An 18,409-nucleotide genomic window follows, 5' to 3' on the forward strand; every position below is an offset into this window, starting at 1 on the left:
CTTTATTAATAATATTTTATTTATGTAAAATTATTGCTGTAACGGAAAAAAAAATCTTTTATTTCAGATTTATGTGCAGAGGTTTAAGACGACATAACCTCCAAGGTAATAGTTATGACTCATGTTTAAGAAAGGATCGAACCCCAGTAGCGTCTTTATTTGATACAATTTTAGAATTGTGTTTGATCTAGTCTGCTTTGGTGGACCGTTCAGAAAAGCAGCAAATTCACGGACTTCCTAAGAAGATTACACTTAAAATAAATAAAGGGTAACTTGATCCCAGCAAGAACTTATCCGGATTCCGTATTTGTTCTGGAAAGAGGAAGGTTTTTCCTTTGGACATTACAAGTAATTGAAAAAGAAAAACACTTCGAGATAGTCATGGTAATTTCGGGTTCAAAATAAGTGAATTCAACAAAAGTGGATTAACGAAGATTATTTGTCGTAAAGAAGATTTTTTTTTTGATTCTGAACATGAATTGTAGTACTTACACGTTATGTGCACTTAGGGGTAGGGCATGGAAGGAACGGACGAGAGAAATATTTTTACGTCGGAGAAAACGGGGAGGGATGGTTCAAACACCGTTTGCACGGAAGATTTTTTTGTTAATACCGGCGCGGTATTCCCAGGCATCGTGGGCGGGTGCGCAGATACTTTCAAAAATCTGCTGACATCACCATCGAAGGGATTGGGGGGGGGGGGGAAGGGGGTCGTCGTGGAATAGCTTCAACACCGGGGCACAGGCCTATCACTCTCAGCCCCATTGTCAATTAAACCTGCTTCAGGTTGCGTTACGAGGAGTGAACTTGATTTGCCGCTACACAACTTCCGTTTCAACGAGCTTCGGACGCAATATGTACGTATATAATTCTGCCCTTACTCGCCCCTCCCCCCCCCCCCGCCGCTTTTTTTTCGAATTACGGCACGGTTTTGGCACGAGCTTTAACGACGTCATCGCTTGTTTGCCGTCGCGCCGTGAGGGTTTGACGAGTCGGGAGACAGAGAGAGAGAGAGAGAGAGAGAGAGAGAGAGAGAGAGAGATGTGAGGTCCACGACTCATCCACTTGTTTCCCGAACGAGTATCCTGGCGAGACGAGTAATATGCGCACCCGTAAGGGGCTTAATTTGACGTTCGCCTGTCGTTTCTAATTTCGCACCCGTGCGTCACTCGCCCAAAACAACCGTCACTCCTGTTCGCGTTGTGTTAATATTTCCTACTTTCTCCCCCCCCCAACCCTTCCGCCCTTTTTCCAAAACGTGCGGAATCTCCCATGTCGCGGCTTTTAAAGCTCCGAGGTCGCACGTATGTTCATTAAAACTTGTTCTCTTTCGTAAAAAAAAAATCGGGTAGGGAAGGAAAAAAGATCAAGTAAGAAGTAGGGGGAAAAATTACCAGAAATAAACGGTTTGATGGTCAATTAAAAGTTCTCCCCTAAGTTTAAAAATGTGTTTCTATAGTTGGAGCAGCAAGCGGCCGCGTTTGAAATATTTACCAGAATGGCTCGTTTAAAGCTGAGAGAGAAAAAAGGATTCCGTCAGTATAAAGAGTCGACCACTGGGAAAAAAAATAATGGTTTGTTATTTTTTCAGCAGTTGGTTTTGTTGATTTTTTTTTTTTTTTCTACGCGCAGCGACCGCAGCAGGTTAAAGCCAAATGCACTTCAGACCAGTACCGGACAGCTCCGACCTTTCAACATAGGGAAGCAGGTGATTAATAACTGATACACAGGATTGATTTTAAAAGTTATAGGTTTAGAATCTGAAGACAAACATTTTCACTTCTATCAGAAAATTTGAAACACTGGAGATCTATTTTTACAATAAAATTGTATAACGATAAAAACGTTATTTATTTTCATCCGAATGTTTGGTATTCTAAATTTTAAATAAATACAAATTTAATAACTGTGCAGTATTAGACTTTGGAATTATGTCTGTTTTTAAAATAATGTCTCTCTGGTCCGCATTTGGTTCACAAAACAAACGTAGTAACACAATAAGCTTTTTTAATCACTTAAAAAGACTATTTAGGAAATATGGTATCATGAAATGAGTGCTGTTAAATATTTCAACAACATATCAACAAATTACTGACGTTAAACTTCACTAAACCAAAAATTAATGTTCGTTGGTAGGTAAGAGAGGTGGGGTTTGGTTCAATTTTGACCTTAATTACCAACATGGCAAACACTGCACACAACCATCCCGTAGATTATTACCTCCGTGGTTAATGCAGCCCTCGACATTGTGCCCTATATCTGACTGACGTGGCAACAATGGAATATTGTCCCACGAAACGCATGAAGCGGGCGAAGCGCTCTATTCTAGCGTCTTGGAAAATTCGTGGGTTCGGTGTGCCATATAGACTCGGCAGTTTGCTATCGTCTGAATTCTGTAACAGACTGTCTCTCCTGAAACATCGCAACTGTTAGCCTGCTGTCAGTTGTCTGTCCTCACCTAATTCCTGTTTTCTTTTTGGTGAATAGTTTAGAACAGACATGGGCAAACGTTTTAAGGGGAGTGCCGGATAAAGTAAAAAATTATCTAGGCGGTTCGAAAAAAAAAATTGAACAAAACACCTTTTTATAAGTTGTAAACTTTATTTATTGCTTTTTATATCACACGCAACTTATATTATATGCTACAACGTAACTGACATATGTAGCTATTTTTTCAGAACTCCTGATTTCTGCTTCCATTCTTCTTCGGTCATAGTTTCTTAAGTGGCCTTCTTATGCTTTGTCACGAATTTTCGTGAGAGGTTGAATTCACTGAATACGGCTAAAGCATCATTGCAAATGAGGCACACAGGTTTATCCTTAACAGGCTTTAAAAAGTATTTCCAAGTCCACTCATCTTTAGTTCTGAATCAACTTCACGTTTTTTACTTACCATTGTAACGATCAAAAATGTAAAAAAAAAAAACTACCAACAACGCAAAACTAGAGAAACATAAGCCAGACACACAGCCGCAGAGATAACCCGTCACCACTGACTGCGTGACTGTCCGAACTACTGTGGCCTTGGGAACAGACGAAACGAAAATGGTGGCGCCCCATCCGTTCCGAACTTGGCCGAGCAACACCGGGCGCTCTACAGGCCAGGCACCGTGAAGACACCAGTGTGAACACTGCCACACACAGAGTACTCCACATCGCCATGCTACCGATCTACAGACCTCTACTGCGGCACTACGCCTACGCGAGATTGCGTGCAAACTCAGTTAATATTAGATGCGATAATACCGTACTTTAAACGCAATGGGAAGAAAACCGTTATTCTATTCCAGCTACGCAGAAAATACATTTTGTCCTATGTGTAATTGCTGGCCGGATTGACTAGCCCGAAGGACCGCACTTGGCCCGCGGACCGTACTTTGCCCATGAATGGTTTAGAGGAATGTCTTCTAAATTGCAATTTTTTTCAGGTTTATTAATTTCAAATCCATCTAATATAGCTAGGGACTGGACATTTTCTATTTTTCAGGGACCTTTAGGATGGGCGCCACAGTCCTCTGCATGACTAGACACAAATCAAACATAATAATCAGACGTTTCAAATAGGTAGCTATTGATTACAAATTATTTTGTTCGAAAATTTTTCACTGGCTAAGAGTTTTACCCTGTTGATCTGTGTGACGATAGAGGAAGCAGCGTATATGTATTGGTATTATATAATTTTTTTGATTATCCTGAATGAATACACGAATTTTTTCAGTTTCTAAATATAACTGTAGTTGTAGATACACAAAACAAACTGATCAATAAATAAAATTATAGTTTTGAGAAAAATTCAAGACTAATTTATGTACCAGTAACCTACAAGCATAAACTGAGATAGTGAAATCTCGTGTGGTATACTGCTTTAAGATTCTTAATTATATGTACCCTTTATATAAAACGTTTAATTTTTAATTTATGTTAATGAACTTATAAACTTAAGTACACAATTAAATTTTTTTTTAAATTTTTATTGGTTTTTGAATTGTTTCCTAGAAAATAGAGCTTTACGGGGTAGATATGAAGTATTAATTCCCATTTTAATTTTCTGAACAAGATAAATTTTATATGATAATACTGATGAAACCCTTTAGAAACATGAAACCATACTAACAGTATTAATTTAATTAAAATAATGAACAAATCATGGTGTTAAAGACATAACATAATTCAGGAAAACCTTTTATTGATACTTTCTTCCATAAACTATTTAATGCTGTCTTTAAATAAGACATGTTTTCTTGATTTTTTTATCTGTACACATTTACTTAATAAATGTTTCAAAATTTGTTTCAGATTCGTTTTAGGGTGACATAACACAACCGGAAAACCACATAAATCACCTTACAGTAAATTTCTGGAACCAACACATAATAATAAATACTTCGGTCATTACAAATAAAGAGATTGTTATTAGACTCTTAGACAAATCAAAAAGTTAAACATTACAGTTCTTATGGTTTGCTCGCAGCAGCGATGCTCAACCAGTAGGTAGAAATATTTACATACTCAAAGTGCTCAGATTGGCTTTTACTTATTTTTTCAGTGGAGACTGATTTAACGCGAGATAGAAGCGACACACCAAACTTGTTGTCGGGGCCTGGTTTCGGGCGCGGACATATTATTTAATGATGGAAAAAAACATTCCCAGTCCTAGCCAGCCGGAGAGCAGAAGAAAGCTCTTCACAAGTCACGAACACAAACAAACATCCTCCCCCCTTACAAATAGAAGAGTTTGACTTATGAGTAGCTGCCTGTCCTTCAGGCTTGAGTGCAATCGAGTGTGTGTGGGAACAGGGATGGGGGTATAGAAATAAACCCCAGCTCCAGTCCCCCGAAGAACACAGTTACTCCATTTTTCCCGCGTGAAATAATGAACAGGGAGTGCTCTCCTGGCTAAACGAAGAGCAGCGTTGGCCAAATAGAGTGCCCGCTGGACTGGACGTCAAAGCGCGCGCTCGGGAAAATGCAACGGGAATGCAACGATTCACTAAACCTAGATCAGTCCCGAAAAAAAAAATCTTAAGTTCACCACAAGCTAGTGCAACGTCCCTGTCCGAACGTGGCGCTAAGTCTCTCATAAAATATCTGTTCCTGTATCCTCAATAACTGATCGTCCCAGATGTATGCATAGTAACCACGATTTGTTTAGGCGCCATTTACTACATTCCAAGTAAATTATTTATCTTATTTTTTTTACTGGGATTATAAACTGAAATGAACTATAAAACGGGTTACAAATACGACGTTTTATACAACCTTTGTGATATCGGCACAGATTCTTGACATACAAACGCTTGACACTGCACTTCAAAATCTTATCTACTAAAACTAGTATCTAAACTCTTGAAGTAGGAATTCATTTTTGTTATTTTACCCAACCCTATCTACAAGCCACAATAAAACTAACTCAATAGGTTACATATGCTACTTACACAAAAAAAAACACTTTCAGCATACACATTAGGTACACAATGACATTAGAGAAACATACCGATTCGTCGTGGACAAAAATAAGTTCTTAATCTCAGTAGATCAATACAGAATAGAACCTTGGTGCTGGTCAACTGGCTCAGTCACAGGTACGATGCTCACTGGAACTCTGGAACGATGACATCTAGTACTATTCATTCCTTGAAGAGGTGTACACTGCACCGACGTCGTCCACATAATCACCGTCTGAAGTAGTCCTGAATAATACAGTCGACGTCTTTCGTTTGATATATGGTCGCCTGAGAATTGGAGTGTTATATGTCAATTGAAGTTGGAACTGAGATATAAGCATTTGAAAGTTCAAATAACTATGAATATCATGGCACAGAACAAAATAATATTGGTCTTAAATTAAGAACGAACATTTTTATGTGCGTAGACGTGTGTGGATATAGTACAAATTAATACTAATATTAATTTCGTGTCCATAGAATAAAAAACCTAAAAAGTGGACATAGAACACTCCAATACTCGGGCGGCGATATGTGTGCAGTCTGTTGCGCCTCACAATCTCTTCGCCAGAAAATATACGAATTTTCCAATTTAATCATCTGGACTTTGCTTCCACACTTAACACACTAGTCTGTAGACTCGTTGAATATTTTAATAAAATAAAGTAGAGCTAAACAGTCTCTACTTCAAAGTCAAGAGACAGTCGTATCGAGGACGATTATTTCTTTATAAATATAAATTCCAAAAAGTAGTCTGGAAATTACCTATGATTTTAGGCGTAAATTCATACATCTCGACGAACATGACATTCTTTACATAGTTCTCACCCATCTGTTTACAAAGATAATATTTTATTGACAGTTAATCTTAAAGTCTTCAAATTTCTTACAATGATATTGTTTTTAGATGAAATTGAGCTTTAAAATACTTAGTCTTTACTGCACTGCTCGCAAGTCAATCTTTTCAGATCGAGCTGTAACTTCCAACTAAACATTCCAAACTAAGATTTTTTTATCAACAGTCTTCTTTTTGTGTTTAACAAAATCCAATTCTTGAATATAAAATTTTTTGTAATTATATTACAATCGCTCTTGGAGAAATTGACTTCACAATAAATTTATTACTAAGATAATTCAACCAAATAAAACATGAAAAATTATATAGAAGATCAGCGGTTCACAATTATTTTTTTTCGGTCAGAGAACCTTATGATCAAATTTTCTTTTGGCAGAAACCCAACTCCTTCAAAGGAAGTTATTTGACAATAATTTTGCCTGCTTTATACGAAATTTTTCCTGACTCACGGAACCCCTCTGACCCTGCCACGGAACCCCCAGGGTTACGCGGAAAAACCTGGGAACCTCTGTATTAGAGTAATGTTTTTAATTAATTCAAACACAAAATATAATTAATGAAAAGTTTTTCCACAGAAAAAAGAAAAAAAATACGTGTTTGCCATAAATATTAAAATTTTCACTACTATACAGATTTGAGTTACGATCACCTAGACGATCACCTACCTTTAAGGGCGTGTAAGTTATTTGACGCAAGATGACTTTCAGACCATCTGTGTGTTAGAACTCTTAAGCATTGTCTGTATCTCGTGGTTGGCTGTGTTTCTTCCAGGTACATGTCTTACTGTCAGCTCATTAATCAAAGCCGTCTAGTGCTGAAGCTAACTGCGTCCCGAATGACAGGACAATGGCCTTTCATCAAAACGTCCGCAATTACATGAGAACACTTGCTAACGTGGGCAAACCTTATTGCAATCTATGAGCGTTCAGATTATTTCACGAAAAACACAAGCCCCTTATAATGTCTTAAACAAATCACTACAAAAAATATAAGGTGGTTTTTCAAGTCCACAAAAACGTAATAAAATAACGCTTGAAAACTAGTTTATGAATTTTTTCTTAAAAATTTTTTGAAATGTTTTTGTTAAAATTTTTGCCACTTAAAATAAGCAATAAAAATATTATAACGATAAATATTAAATTCTTATAGTTATTATTGCTAATGAGTAAACATACAGCGTTATCGTGAATAATTCAAATATAACAGAAGATAAATATTGAGAAATAATCTGTGTTTTTAAGGTGCGACGTTGTTTTTGTTAAATGAGTATATTCTGTTTGAAATATATATTTAAACTGCGTATCCTACCAGGAAGTGAGCAGTAAAAACTCACAGAGGGAGTCTGTATGAATGTAAAATTACAAAGGTCGAACAAAACATGTATAATCCTAAGAGTAAACATTTTTATTGTCTTCGAGCCGTGTAGCAAACCGCTCTTGCGGAATATTAGCGGTTTTTTGATTTGGGGAAAAACAAAATTCTAAATAGGCCAAAACATGCTGAACAGCAAAAACACAGCGTTTTTAACCTAAATGAACGTTGTTCGGAGACAATAGACTGCAATTGTTCGTCAGAACAACGCATTATCTTTTAACATTGCCGCGAACAAAGGTGTGATTTTCGTATTGTGTACATATTTCACGGTAGTTTGGCTCCATTGTGAAAGGAAAACAGCACAGAGGAAAAAAAAAACTTTGTGATTCTAAGCGTTTAAGAGATTTTCGTTGACGAGCCCATTTTCAATTGTAAATATAGTCACGTTAAACAACCAGTGACTCTCAAAATACTTTACTCAGGCTGTTCAATTTTAACTTTTAATTTGTGGTTTTTTATTACAAATGTAAAATTTTATTTTAAAATAAACCGTAGGATCAATGATTTCCTAAAAAAATATTTAAGTTATTATTGAAATAGCAAGCAATTATTTGTTTTAAAATTAAAATATTTGTATAAAAATTTGCGTATTCGGTATTTGTTTCGGAATTAAAATATAATTCCAGTTTTAATCATTTATTAGTTTAAAAATATGTGTTTAATTGAAAGCATTTTTCTTCTGGTTTAATATGTATTTGCTTGGAATGGGAAGCATTAAATAATTTACTAAATAATTAAATACTTCTCTTATCTAAAGACAAAGTTGTTATTTTTAAGAACATAATGTCAGAGTGGCTGTTGTACTATACTAAATAAACTTTTAATTCAACATGGTAAAATGTGAGTACCGTGCAGCTAACAAGAATTAAAATTTAGCTGCAAGTATTTTGTTTCATCAAGCTTCCAGTCACCCTCAGTTGGAATGTATTAAGGTCAAAAATATTCATGCGTTTCATTTTATATATACATATTTACATACAAACAAAAAGTATTTAAAAATATTTATTTGTAATATAAACTGGCATCAAAAATGGCTCTAATATTTACGAGAAAAATTTACGAAATAGGTTTTTTTCAAGGACAAAAAATATTAATCTACGTTAGGCCTACCTCTAAATATTGAGGAAAAAATTAGGGTCTATCATCATATAACATATTTACCATGCGATTAAAAATTTTAACTGCCTAGAGGCGTCAGTATCGCAAAAATGCTAGCTTATTGACGAAAATTTTTGTTCCACTCCCTTATTATGAAGTATTAAAAGAAACACAGCGTCACTTCTTCCGAGATAAGCTTGATCATTAGTATAATAAGGGATCCGCCTACCGGGGCAAATATACAAAGTTCAGAGCTTCGGGAAGAAGGAAAAATAAAACGGACCTCTTTAGAAACTACTCAAGATATCAGAGTGGTTTATGTTTACGAAAAACTTTTGAGAACACGCAGAGGGCTGGTGAATAGTTCTGTATCCTGATTTTGTTTTAAAAGTATTTTTTTCAGGATAATTATTGGATTTTAAACATCGGGTCGAGATTCTTGAAAGCCCACGATGGACTTTGTTGTGTCTCGGCCATAGTTTCCCAGCGCGCGACGAGAAGACAGCAGAGCCTTGGTCTATGTTGATCCATAAACAGGATCTCTAATTATTGTAAATGGTGCTTCGATGTATTCATATATTTGTTGTATTCTGAAATAGATGACTGCAATAATTGTGATTGTTAAGCTTTGATTTATTTATTTAAGCGTGTTATTAATTAATCTGAGATGAGATCAGGTTACGGTAACTCCTGATGTTAGTGGGATTTTTTTGCGGCCTCGCCGACACAGACACAGCCACGGCCACGTGACTGTCTGCGCAGGAGGAGCGGCGTGAGACATGGCCGACACAGCCCCGCGCCCGGCCGAGCCCCAGCTGCGCCGCGAGGCCGACGGCTCCGTCACCGAGATCCTGGACATGATCCTGAACCGGCTGCCGGCGACCAGCCTGTGCGCCGGGGCCAAGCCCACGCTCGACAACGAGTTCGTGTACTACAGCTCGGCGCTGCGCACCCTGCTGCCCACCTTCGCCGGCTCGCCCGCCGCCCGCGCGGTCATGCGCTGGGTGCACAAGCTGTACGGCCCCGCCTTCCACTGCGACATGTTCAAGGAGAAGCGCAACAGGTGATTCCCTCCTTCTTACCTCCTTCTCGCCCTTCCTCCTGGACCAGCTGGTGGACCCCGTGCGCCGCGGTGAAGGCCACTATCCCCAAACACACCTCTCCTCCCTCTACTTAGGTCAAACCACAGTGGCATGTTCAAGGAGAAGAAGAGCAGGTGATTCCCTCCAACTGCATCTCTTTTCGTTCCTCCTCGACCAGCTGTTCGACACCGAGCGCCGTCGTGAAGGCGAAGATAATATTTGACGGTTCCCAAACACACCTCTCCTCCACCCACTTAGGTCAAACCACAGCGGCATGTTAAAGAAGAATATGGAACAATTGATGGCCCTGAACAAACACGTGTTCTCCACCCACTTGGTCCAGCACTGCGGCATGTCCAAGGAAAAGAGAAACACGTGATTCCACAGAATACACCTCTTAAAACATCCTCCTCAATTCACTTGGTCCACCCGTGTGATTGCCACAGAGTACACCTCTCAACACTCCTTTTTGATCTACTTCTTCCAGCCCGACGGCACATTCAAGTAATATAAGATAAACAGGTTAGTTTACATCTTTACCTCTCATCCCTCAACCTCAGTCGGATTGGTTTAATTCTACAACAAGAAGAGAAACTACCGACTGCACCCGAATGCACCGTTCAGCCCTAATCTTTATTCTATTTGGTTCAACTTTTCGCCTTTTAAGGAATAAGAGAAACACGTGATTTTCCCAAATTTTTCACCCCTACTATTCACTCCAAAGTTGACGACACCACTGAACTAGTTAAAGTAAGGCCCGTTTGGTCATTAATAAAATTACTTCGTGTGAAAAAGTTTTTATTGAATGATTTACTACATATCTACTTCACGTTTTCACATAATCGCATTTCTGTTACAAGCATTTTTCGCAATGCTGCACCAGTTTCTTTAACCCCTCTGCATAGAAGTTCGCCGTATGTAAATTAAACCAGTTGATAATCGTAGTTTTGTAATGTTTGCTATAATTGTTGATCCGCCTTTCATGACATAAACCAAATTGATGCCCTTTTCGTCCCAAAACTCGGTAACCATCATATTTCAACTTGATTACGGATATTGCTTAAACGTTTTCTGGAGATGTTTACTTACAGCCTGTAGTACTTACGTCACACGCATTGAATATTTGAAGTTAATGATAAATATGGCCAAGGCATCCGTTTCATTCCCAGGCGGCGAATTTCTATGCAGAGGTGTCAAAGACACTGGCGCAGCGTTAGTATAAGTTCTCGGAACTTAATGGCGATTATGTGAAAATGTAAAGTAGGCCTACTGTAGTTAACTAATAATTTTAATACTAACATTTTCTCACGAGTTTATTTTTTGAAATGGCAAACATATCTTCCTTTAATAATATCCTGCGTGTGTATATATAATTAATTAAAATAAATTATTATTCAAGTAAATATTGGGATTTTTTTATCTGTTTTACAAGCTAATTGTTTCTAATAAGTTAATGAAAAAGTTTGAATTTTTTCAATTTAAAAATTCAAATTTAATTTGCTATTGCAAACGTTATTATTAAAATATAATTAATGAATGTTACCTGCTATAAGTTTCTGTAAAAAATTATTCTATCCTCGTAACCATTTGAGATATTAATATAAAAAATAACTAAATATTTCTTGAGGTTACCATTTCAAATTGGGTTGAGGATTTAGAGTCAATAGCATGAGTTTTTTTTAATTTAAATAATTTCGTACCAAGAGGAAAAAGTAAGTTTAAATTAAAAATTTGTTTGATGTATATATTTTGCGACCGGAAAAAAGTAATATGTAATCAGTCTGAAATTACGAACACATAATCCTATTGTGTATAGTTTTATTAAGTAATTAAACATTGTTAATTATTAATTTAATTGAAATAATGCCAATAACAATAAATAATGAGAGCCACGATATTTTGCGGATTCAGTTCAATCGAGGATGCTTTCAAATTCCTTAGGTATAAGCACGCCCATTGGTCGATTAAATAAGTCACATCATCAGGCGGAGTGCACGCGATTCGGGAAGAAACTTCCCCTGGTCGTCAATGGTCATCCAGGGTGTATCAAGAGCACAGCATGCTAGTATGCTAATCGCCCGGGGACGCACGTCGGTAGCCCAGGAGCCAGATCACCGCACGGTGCAGTTTGGCCTTAAACCTTCATGCGCAGTACGGCCAAACCACGCTCCATACTTTTTAACAACCCCCCCCCCCCCGGGCACTTTTCGCGCTCCCAAAACACGCACCCGGCACGATAAACCCTGAGGAACCAAGCAAAGGGCGTTCCAGAACCCCCCCCCCTTCCTTCTCTGTTTATGCACCTCACCTTCTGCCATTTCACATGTAAGTGAGACGCCCCCCATCCATCCTTATCAGAAATTGGAGGGGGATGTCTCTTTCCACCACCAAGCCACCCTCCCTCCTAGGGACAAATGCCAAATCACACCGCAACACCAAACACACATCCTACACGCTATAAGACACGACAGTCCATAACAAGCGGGCTACTACGAGGGCGATTTGCACCCTCCCCCTTCAAAGGTTTCGGTCCCTTCCCCCACCCCTTTGCCCGTGTTGGGCACGTCTGGAACATGAGTCGAACACCCCCTCCTCTACGAATTCCTTGCCCCTCTCCATCACACAAAGGGTAGGGCACCCCACAAATCACCACGGCCTCTCAGCCCACACAAAACCCCACCCCCTTAAACGGCCCTCCCCCCACCCCAAGTTATTTCTTATAACACCCCTCCAAAACCGAACATTTTAATCCAAATGTATAGGCAGTGGGAGGCGTTCCGCGGCCTGGGAGTCAACCGCGGGACTCGGACCGAGACCACACGTGAGCGCTCCCATGGCCTCACAAGTCCTTGACTTTGATGTGGTGTCATGCATTAGCAACTGTTCTGACCCGATGCCATTCCAATAATTAACGCGAAAGTAGTAAACTCTGGTACTTCCGGCAACTGGGTCCCAGGAGCAGTCCACCAACATGAATTGCGACTTCATGGTCGCCATCTTGGATGACTTTGACCTTAAAAAATTGACTAGTATGTCCCAGAATTCGCTTGATATTGTCTTGAAATTCCAGTCTTCAGAAAAAAAGATTCCACCAAAATAAATCTGAAAATTCAAAAAGACTCAAAATTTCCCGTTTAATTTCAAACACATCAGTGTCTTGAAATACCCGCAAAGGGTACCATCAATCCAAATACCAGTAAGTTGCTCGAGTAGACCTTTAACCTTCACCTTGACCCCGACCGCTAAACCTCAACAATCATCTTGGATAACCTTGATCCCAGCCGACATTTTGTATAACTAGGGACACCTGTATTTCGCGAATACATTTCGTGTCAAGGTATGTCACAAAAAAACACTTTAGCTTTTTCTTAGAGTAATGGCGAATCGTGTGCGTGCAGCAGTACGGCATCCACATTCCCATTGGCCCCGTCAAGTGCGCGAAAAAAACACCTCTCGCTGACCACAGCCAATAACTACTTACAAGAAAAAAAATCTTCGGTGTTTTGCGATGTACCTATAGACACGAAATGTATTCGCGAAATACGGGTGTCACCTATGTATAACATTGGCCCCGGCCACCATATTTGAAGACCTTGGCCCTGGTCACCATCTTGGATCACCTTGACCCCCGTTTGCCATTCTGCATGGACCTTGGACCTCGTCGCCACCTCGGATGATCTCGACCCAAGCCGCCTGGATCCTCCCCGCACAGGTACGTGCTGGCACTCGTGCTGACCCTGCTGGACGACGACGAGGCGCGCGGCATGTTCGCCAAGCCACCGCCGGCGGGCGCGCTGGTCGAGGTGGGCGACTGGAGCCCGCCCGACACCCCGCCGCCGTCCTGGGAGCTGGACACCTCGTGGCAGGACGCCGGCGAGGACGGGCACGGGCACGTCTTCAACTACCGCTGCAGCGTGCACAAGAACGGTAAACTCGCTGGCCGTCGCTTCGTGGCAGCCTAGTCCCCACCGACACTCGTGCCTAGAGACCTGCCAAAAATCGTGGATTCATTCGGTGATAGGCCAGTATTCAAAACACATATACCTCTTACATATTTTTTTCCATTGGCTTACTGTTCATCTGGACGAATCTCAACCAGTTATAAATAGAGACCCGGAAGATTCGCGGGTTCAATGACCTCCAGGATGGACTCCAATATCCTCTACACACTCGGGAAAATACCAAATGTTCATTGGCTGCTGACTTGTGAGTCGTCTCGACTGGGTGGCCTGTGATTCGACACTTCCATGAGTGAGGGTCTCTAATTGGCCCTCAGTCCTCCAGATTAACAAAGAACCAATGAATGAAGCAGCACTAAGGTTTAATTATTTGAATTTTAGCATAACACGAAATGAACCCGCGAATTTTCCGGGTCTCTAGTTATAAACCCTCAACCAAAGAAGGATCGAATCACAGACAAACCAGCTGAGACGACTTACAAGTTGGCAGCTGATGAACTTGCGTTATTTTCCAGAGTGTACAGGGGTTGGTATGTGCGGTCCATCCCGAAGGCCATTGAAACCGCAAATTTTGCAGGTATCTACTCATGCCTCATGTGTGCACTGTTAGAAATTACAGTAAATGCAAGGACTTTCCAATTAAGGGGTTGCTGAACTTGTGGGTTGTAGCTGCGTCGAAGGTGAATGTATCACCGGCGTTTTCGGTTATATCTTAACCATCGACGGAGCTACAACCCAGAAGCAAAGCAACTCTAGACAATGGTCGTGAAATCCTGCGATCTTTTTTTTTCCAACGAAGAATTCAACTCAAATTATCGGAAGATTCTTCACGGGATTCTTCTCTCTTATAATTTCAAATAACTGAATCTTCGTATAAACTATGACGAGTAGGATGTTTTGTACTAAATAATAAAAAATAAACACACATGTGAACAAAAGAACTCCAGGCTTAATCAGATTTTGAATGTTTTACTAATATACCAAGAATGTTCTTTTGGATTTGTGTTTAAGTGTGGGTAAAAGTGTCGGTAAAATAGCCGAAAGATCCCTGGATAATTTGTAACTAGAGTTCTTCGAAAATTCAAGGTAAAAATTGTTAACGGTGTTGGGACCGGACAAATCCACGTTTTCTAAGACATCTAGGGTGGACTCCACATACTCTACTCGGGTAAATGTCACCTGACCATTGCCTGTTGACTAGTGAGGCCACTGAACTAGGTAGCCTGTGATTCGGTTATACTTAGGCATTACATGTAATGGTGATATCTTTAAATTCGTTCCTAATTCCACATCGTTCATTAACAGCTATAAGCTACAAAATAATTTCCTATTTTCGTCGTCTTATTTTAAGAAATTAGTACTGTTATAAATTTTAAAAAAACATCAAAACATTAGTAAACACCGGAAAAATTGGCGGATTCATTTCGCGATAGGATAAAATTTCAATACGTGTACCAATGAGCATCTTACACTTTTGGCACACAGTTTTTAGGGGAAACTGTTGACCACTGTGAAACCTGAACCAGATTTAGAATAATTTGTGACTCCAGTTATAATAACATTTTAAAAACTAACAAATACATTTAGAAAATATCTGGTGACAACATTTGGAACAAAAATAAATGCAAGCGACTTTTCACGATAGAGTTACAGAAATATTTCCTTAGTATACAGCAAAAAAAAAAACTAGAAAAGGCACGGGAGACCAAGCTGTACTGCAAACTGTGTTTTAATAGCTGAAAACCCAATACATCATTCGCTTGAACCAGTAAGTAAGCAGTCAGCATTAGCATGAACATGGAGTAGTCTGGTAACGCGTAGGACCACAGAATATATATATTGTAAATGGAACAGTTATATTCATATTTGTAAATTTGTACATTTACATGAAAACAACTGTATCACAGCATAGTAGTGTTTGCAGTAATACTGGTTTTAGATTCTTGCCAGGTCATTATTTATGCTTTGTGTTGTCCCAGTACCTCCAATAGTAGGTAAATGTTATTTGTAAACCGTTCCGTGACTACCTTTTCCAGTATAAATTGCGCCAATTAATGAGCACGATAAAACAAAATAAAGTCCAATGATTAGAGACCGGAAAAATTCGCGGGTTCATTTTTTGATATGCTAAAATTCAAATAATTATACCGTTGTGTTGCTTCTGCTATTGGTTCACTGTTAATATGTAGGACTCTTGGCAAGTTAGAGACCATAAGTCAAAGAAGTATCCAATCACAAGTTACCCACTTGAGACGCCTCAAAAATCCCGCACCCAATGAACAGGCGCCGTTTGCCCAAGTAGGCAGAGGATAGTGAAGTCTATCCCGAAAGTCACTGAACTCGCGAATTTTTCCAGTCTCTACCAATGATTTAATAATTGACTAACTTTCTTGCTCTGATTTACCGTCGATTAAAAATGAAATGACGCACCAAACACTCGCGCGCGCAGAAGCCTGTAGAGAGTGAGGGTGTGCAGGAGTGCAGTGCCCGCCGGGGACACCGGACAGGCACGCGCTCGCCGACTGCGAGTTCCGCTTCCTGCTGCACCTGGCGCAGCCCTACGCTGCGCTGCTGCCCTCCGGCGACGACAAGAAGCTGCTGGCCGCGTGGCTGCAGGCGCTGTGCTCGGTGCGCCGCGACGCCTGCTTCCACATGAAGGCCGTGCGCAACGACTACATCAAGGCTCTGCTCGGGTGGGTCCCCCCAACTCCTCTCCAACCCAACCACCCTAGCGTCGCGCCCGTTTCTGCTCTGACATCTCATATTCCGTAACTAATATGTAGGGACCGGAAAAAATTCGCGAGTTCAATGACCTATAGGTAAAACCGGGAAAATTTCGCGATTTCAATGAACTTTAGGCAGAGACCGGGAAAATTCGCGATATGAAGACCTATGGGTAGATACGGCAAACATTCGTGATTTCAATAACCTATAGGTAGAAACGGAAAAATGTCGCGATTTCAAGACCTATAAATACAGACCGGAAAAATTAGCGATTTCAATTACCTATAGGTAGGGACGGGAAAAATTCGTTACTTCAATTGCCTATAGGTATAGACCGGAAATATTCGTGATTTCAATTACCACCTATAAATAAAGACCGGGAAAATTCGAGATTTCATTTACCTATAGGTAGAGACGGGAAAAATTCTCTATTTCAATGAACTATAAGTAAAAACAGGAAAAATTTGTGATTTCAATGAACTATGGATAGAAACCTAAAAATTTTGCGAATTAAATTACTTATTGGTAGAGACCGGAAAAATTATCAATGTCAAGACCTATAAATACAGACAGGAAAACTTCTTGATTTAAATTACCTATAGGTAGAGACTAGAGAAATTCTCAATTTCAACTATCTATAGGATAGATTCCATAGTCCTTTATGCACTCAAGCAAATTATATTTGTAAATCTGTAAAATTGTTCATATTTAACAGGTTTATGTCCGACAGCCTATTTCTAAAATAGTGTACATGGTATATGTATTTGTTTGCTTGGTCGGCCCAGATACGTGAGCGAGCTGCGGGTAGCGGGCCCATTCGTCGACTACCCGTCCACCACGCGCCTGCTCCCGCTGTACTCGGCCGCAAAACGGGCGGCGCGCGGCAAGCCGCTCACCGACCCCACGTCGCGCGAGGCCGCCGACTTCATGCGCGACCAGCCGGCCATCGAGACGGGCGCCTTCTGCTTCGTCGCCGTCACCGGCTGCTGCCCGGAGCGCAAGGCGGGCGCGCGCCCGCCCCGCCGCCGCCCGGGGGAGGCCGAGGACCAGGCGTCGCAGGCGTGCCGGCGCCTCGAGACGCACGCCTGCGTCGGCGGGATCGCGTCCCGCCACGGGCTGCAGGTGCCGCCCGAGCCGGAGAGTCGCCGCGAGCGTGCTCCCAAGGGCGCTTCGTCCAGGATCTCCTTCACCCTGCCGGGGCAGTCGTGCTGAACCTAGATCCCGTCTGGGGGCAGTCAACGACCTAGGTTCCCCCTCCCCACTGGCAGTGAGGGACCTAGATCCCGTTGGCCTAGCCTCCCTATAGAGTGTGTAGTTCCTAGATCCCGCCAACCGCCGCTCCCTAGGGCGCAGTCAATAACCTAGATCACGCGCTGGCCTCACCTATACAAGGGGCAGTCACGAACACTAGATCCTGCCGCAGCTCGTCTCTCCAGATCCTCCTACAGCAAAATGTTTCTTGTTTATTCGTCTCATTGTTCTGCATTAAATTTTTAATGTCGTGACACTGTTTATTGCTTACTTTCATTTTACTTATCGTTAAACAATGCAAGTTGGTGACACACTAGACTAACATTAGAATCAATGAAACCTGATGTCGGTTGCAACATGGTTTACTATATGTATATATATATATATATATATATATATATATATATATATATATATATATATATAGCGATCTACGAAAGTTCAAACAAGGTTGTAATGCTATAAATCAAATTTTTTTTACATTTTACAAAACCCTGTACCTAGATCTCATAGATGTAAAAAGATGTGGTGCAGTGCAAGACATTGGACTCGCGTGCCGGAACATCTGAGCTCGAATCCGAGTCGATCCATTCTGATTTCTGTTTCCCAATGGTTCCACAA

The 18,409-nt window shown here is 40.5% G+C and overlaps 1 protein-coding gene across 1 annotated transcript in view; it reads left to right on the plus strand.

Moving 5' to 3' along the window:
• LOC134532265 (uncharacterized) overlaps positions 1–17,749 on the plus strand; it is a 464,162-nt gene extending 446,413 nt beyond the window's left edge. Inside the window, exons 2-5 of the mRNA XM_063368685.1 lie at positions 9,535–9,835; positions 13,567–13,781; positions 16,290–16,506; positions 17,323–17,749. Of these exons, the coding sequence (XP_063224755.1) occupies positions 9,552–9,835; positions 13,567–13,781; positions 16,290–16,506; positions 17,323–17,749 (1,143 nt within the window). The 5' untranslated portion in view covers positions 9,535–9,551. The remainder of the gene's footprint in view (positions 1–9,534; positions 9,836–13,566; positions 13,782–16,289; positions 16,507–17,322) is intronic.
• Positions 17,750–18,409: the final 660 nt, after the last annotated feature.

Source organism: Bacillus rossius, chromosome 5 (assembly GCF_032445375.1).
Source record: "Bacillus rossius redtenbacheri isolate Brsri chromosome 5, Brsri_v3, whole genome shotgun sequence".
NCBI classification, from domain to species: domain Eukaryota; kingdom Metazoa; phylum Arthropoda; class Insecta; order Phasmatodea; family Bacillidae; genus Bacillus; species Bacillus rossius.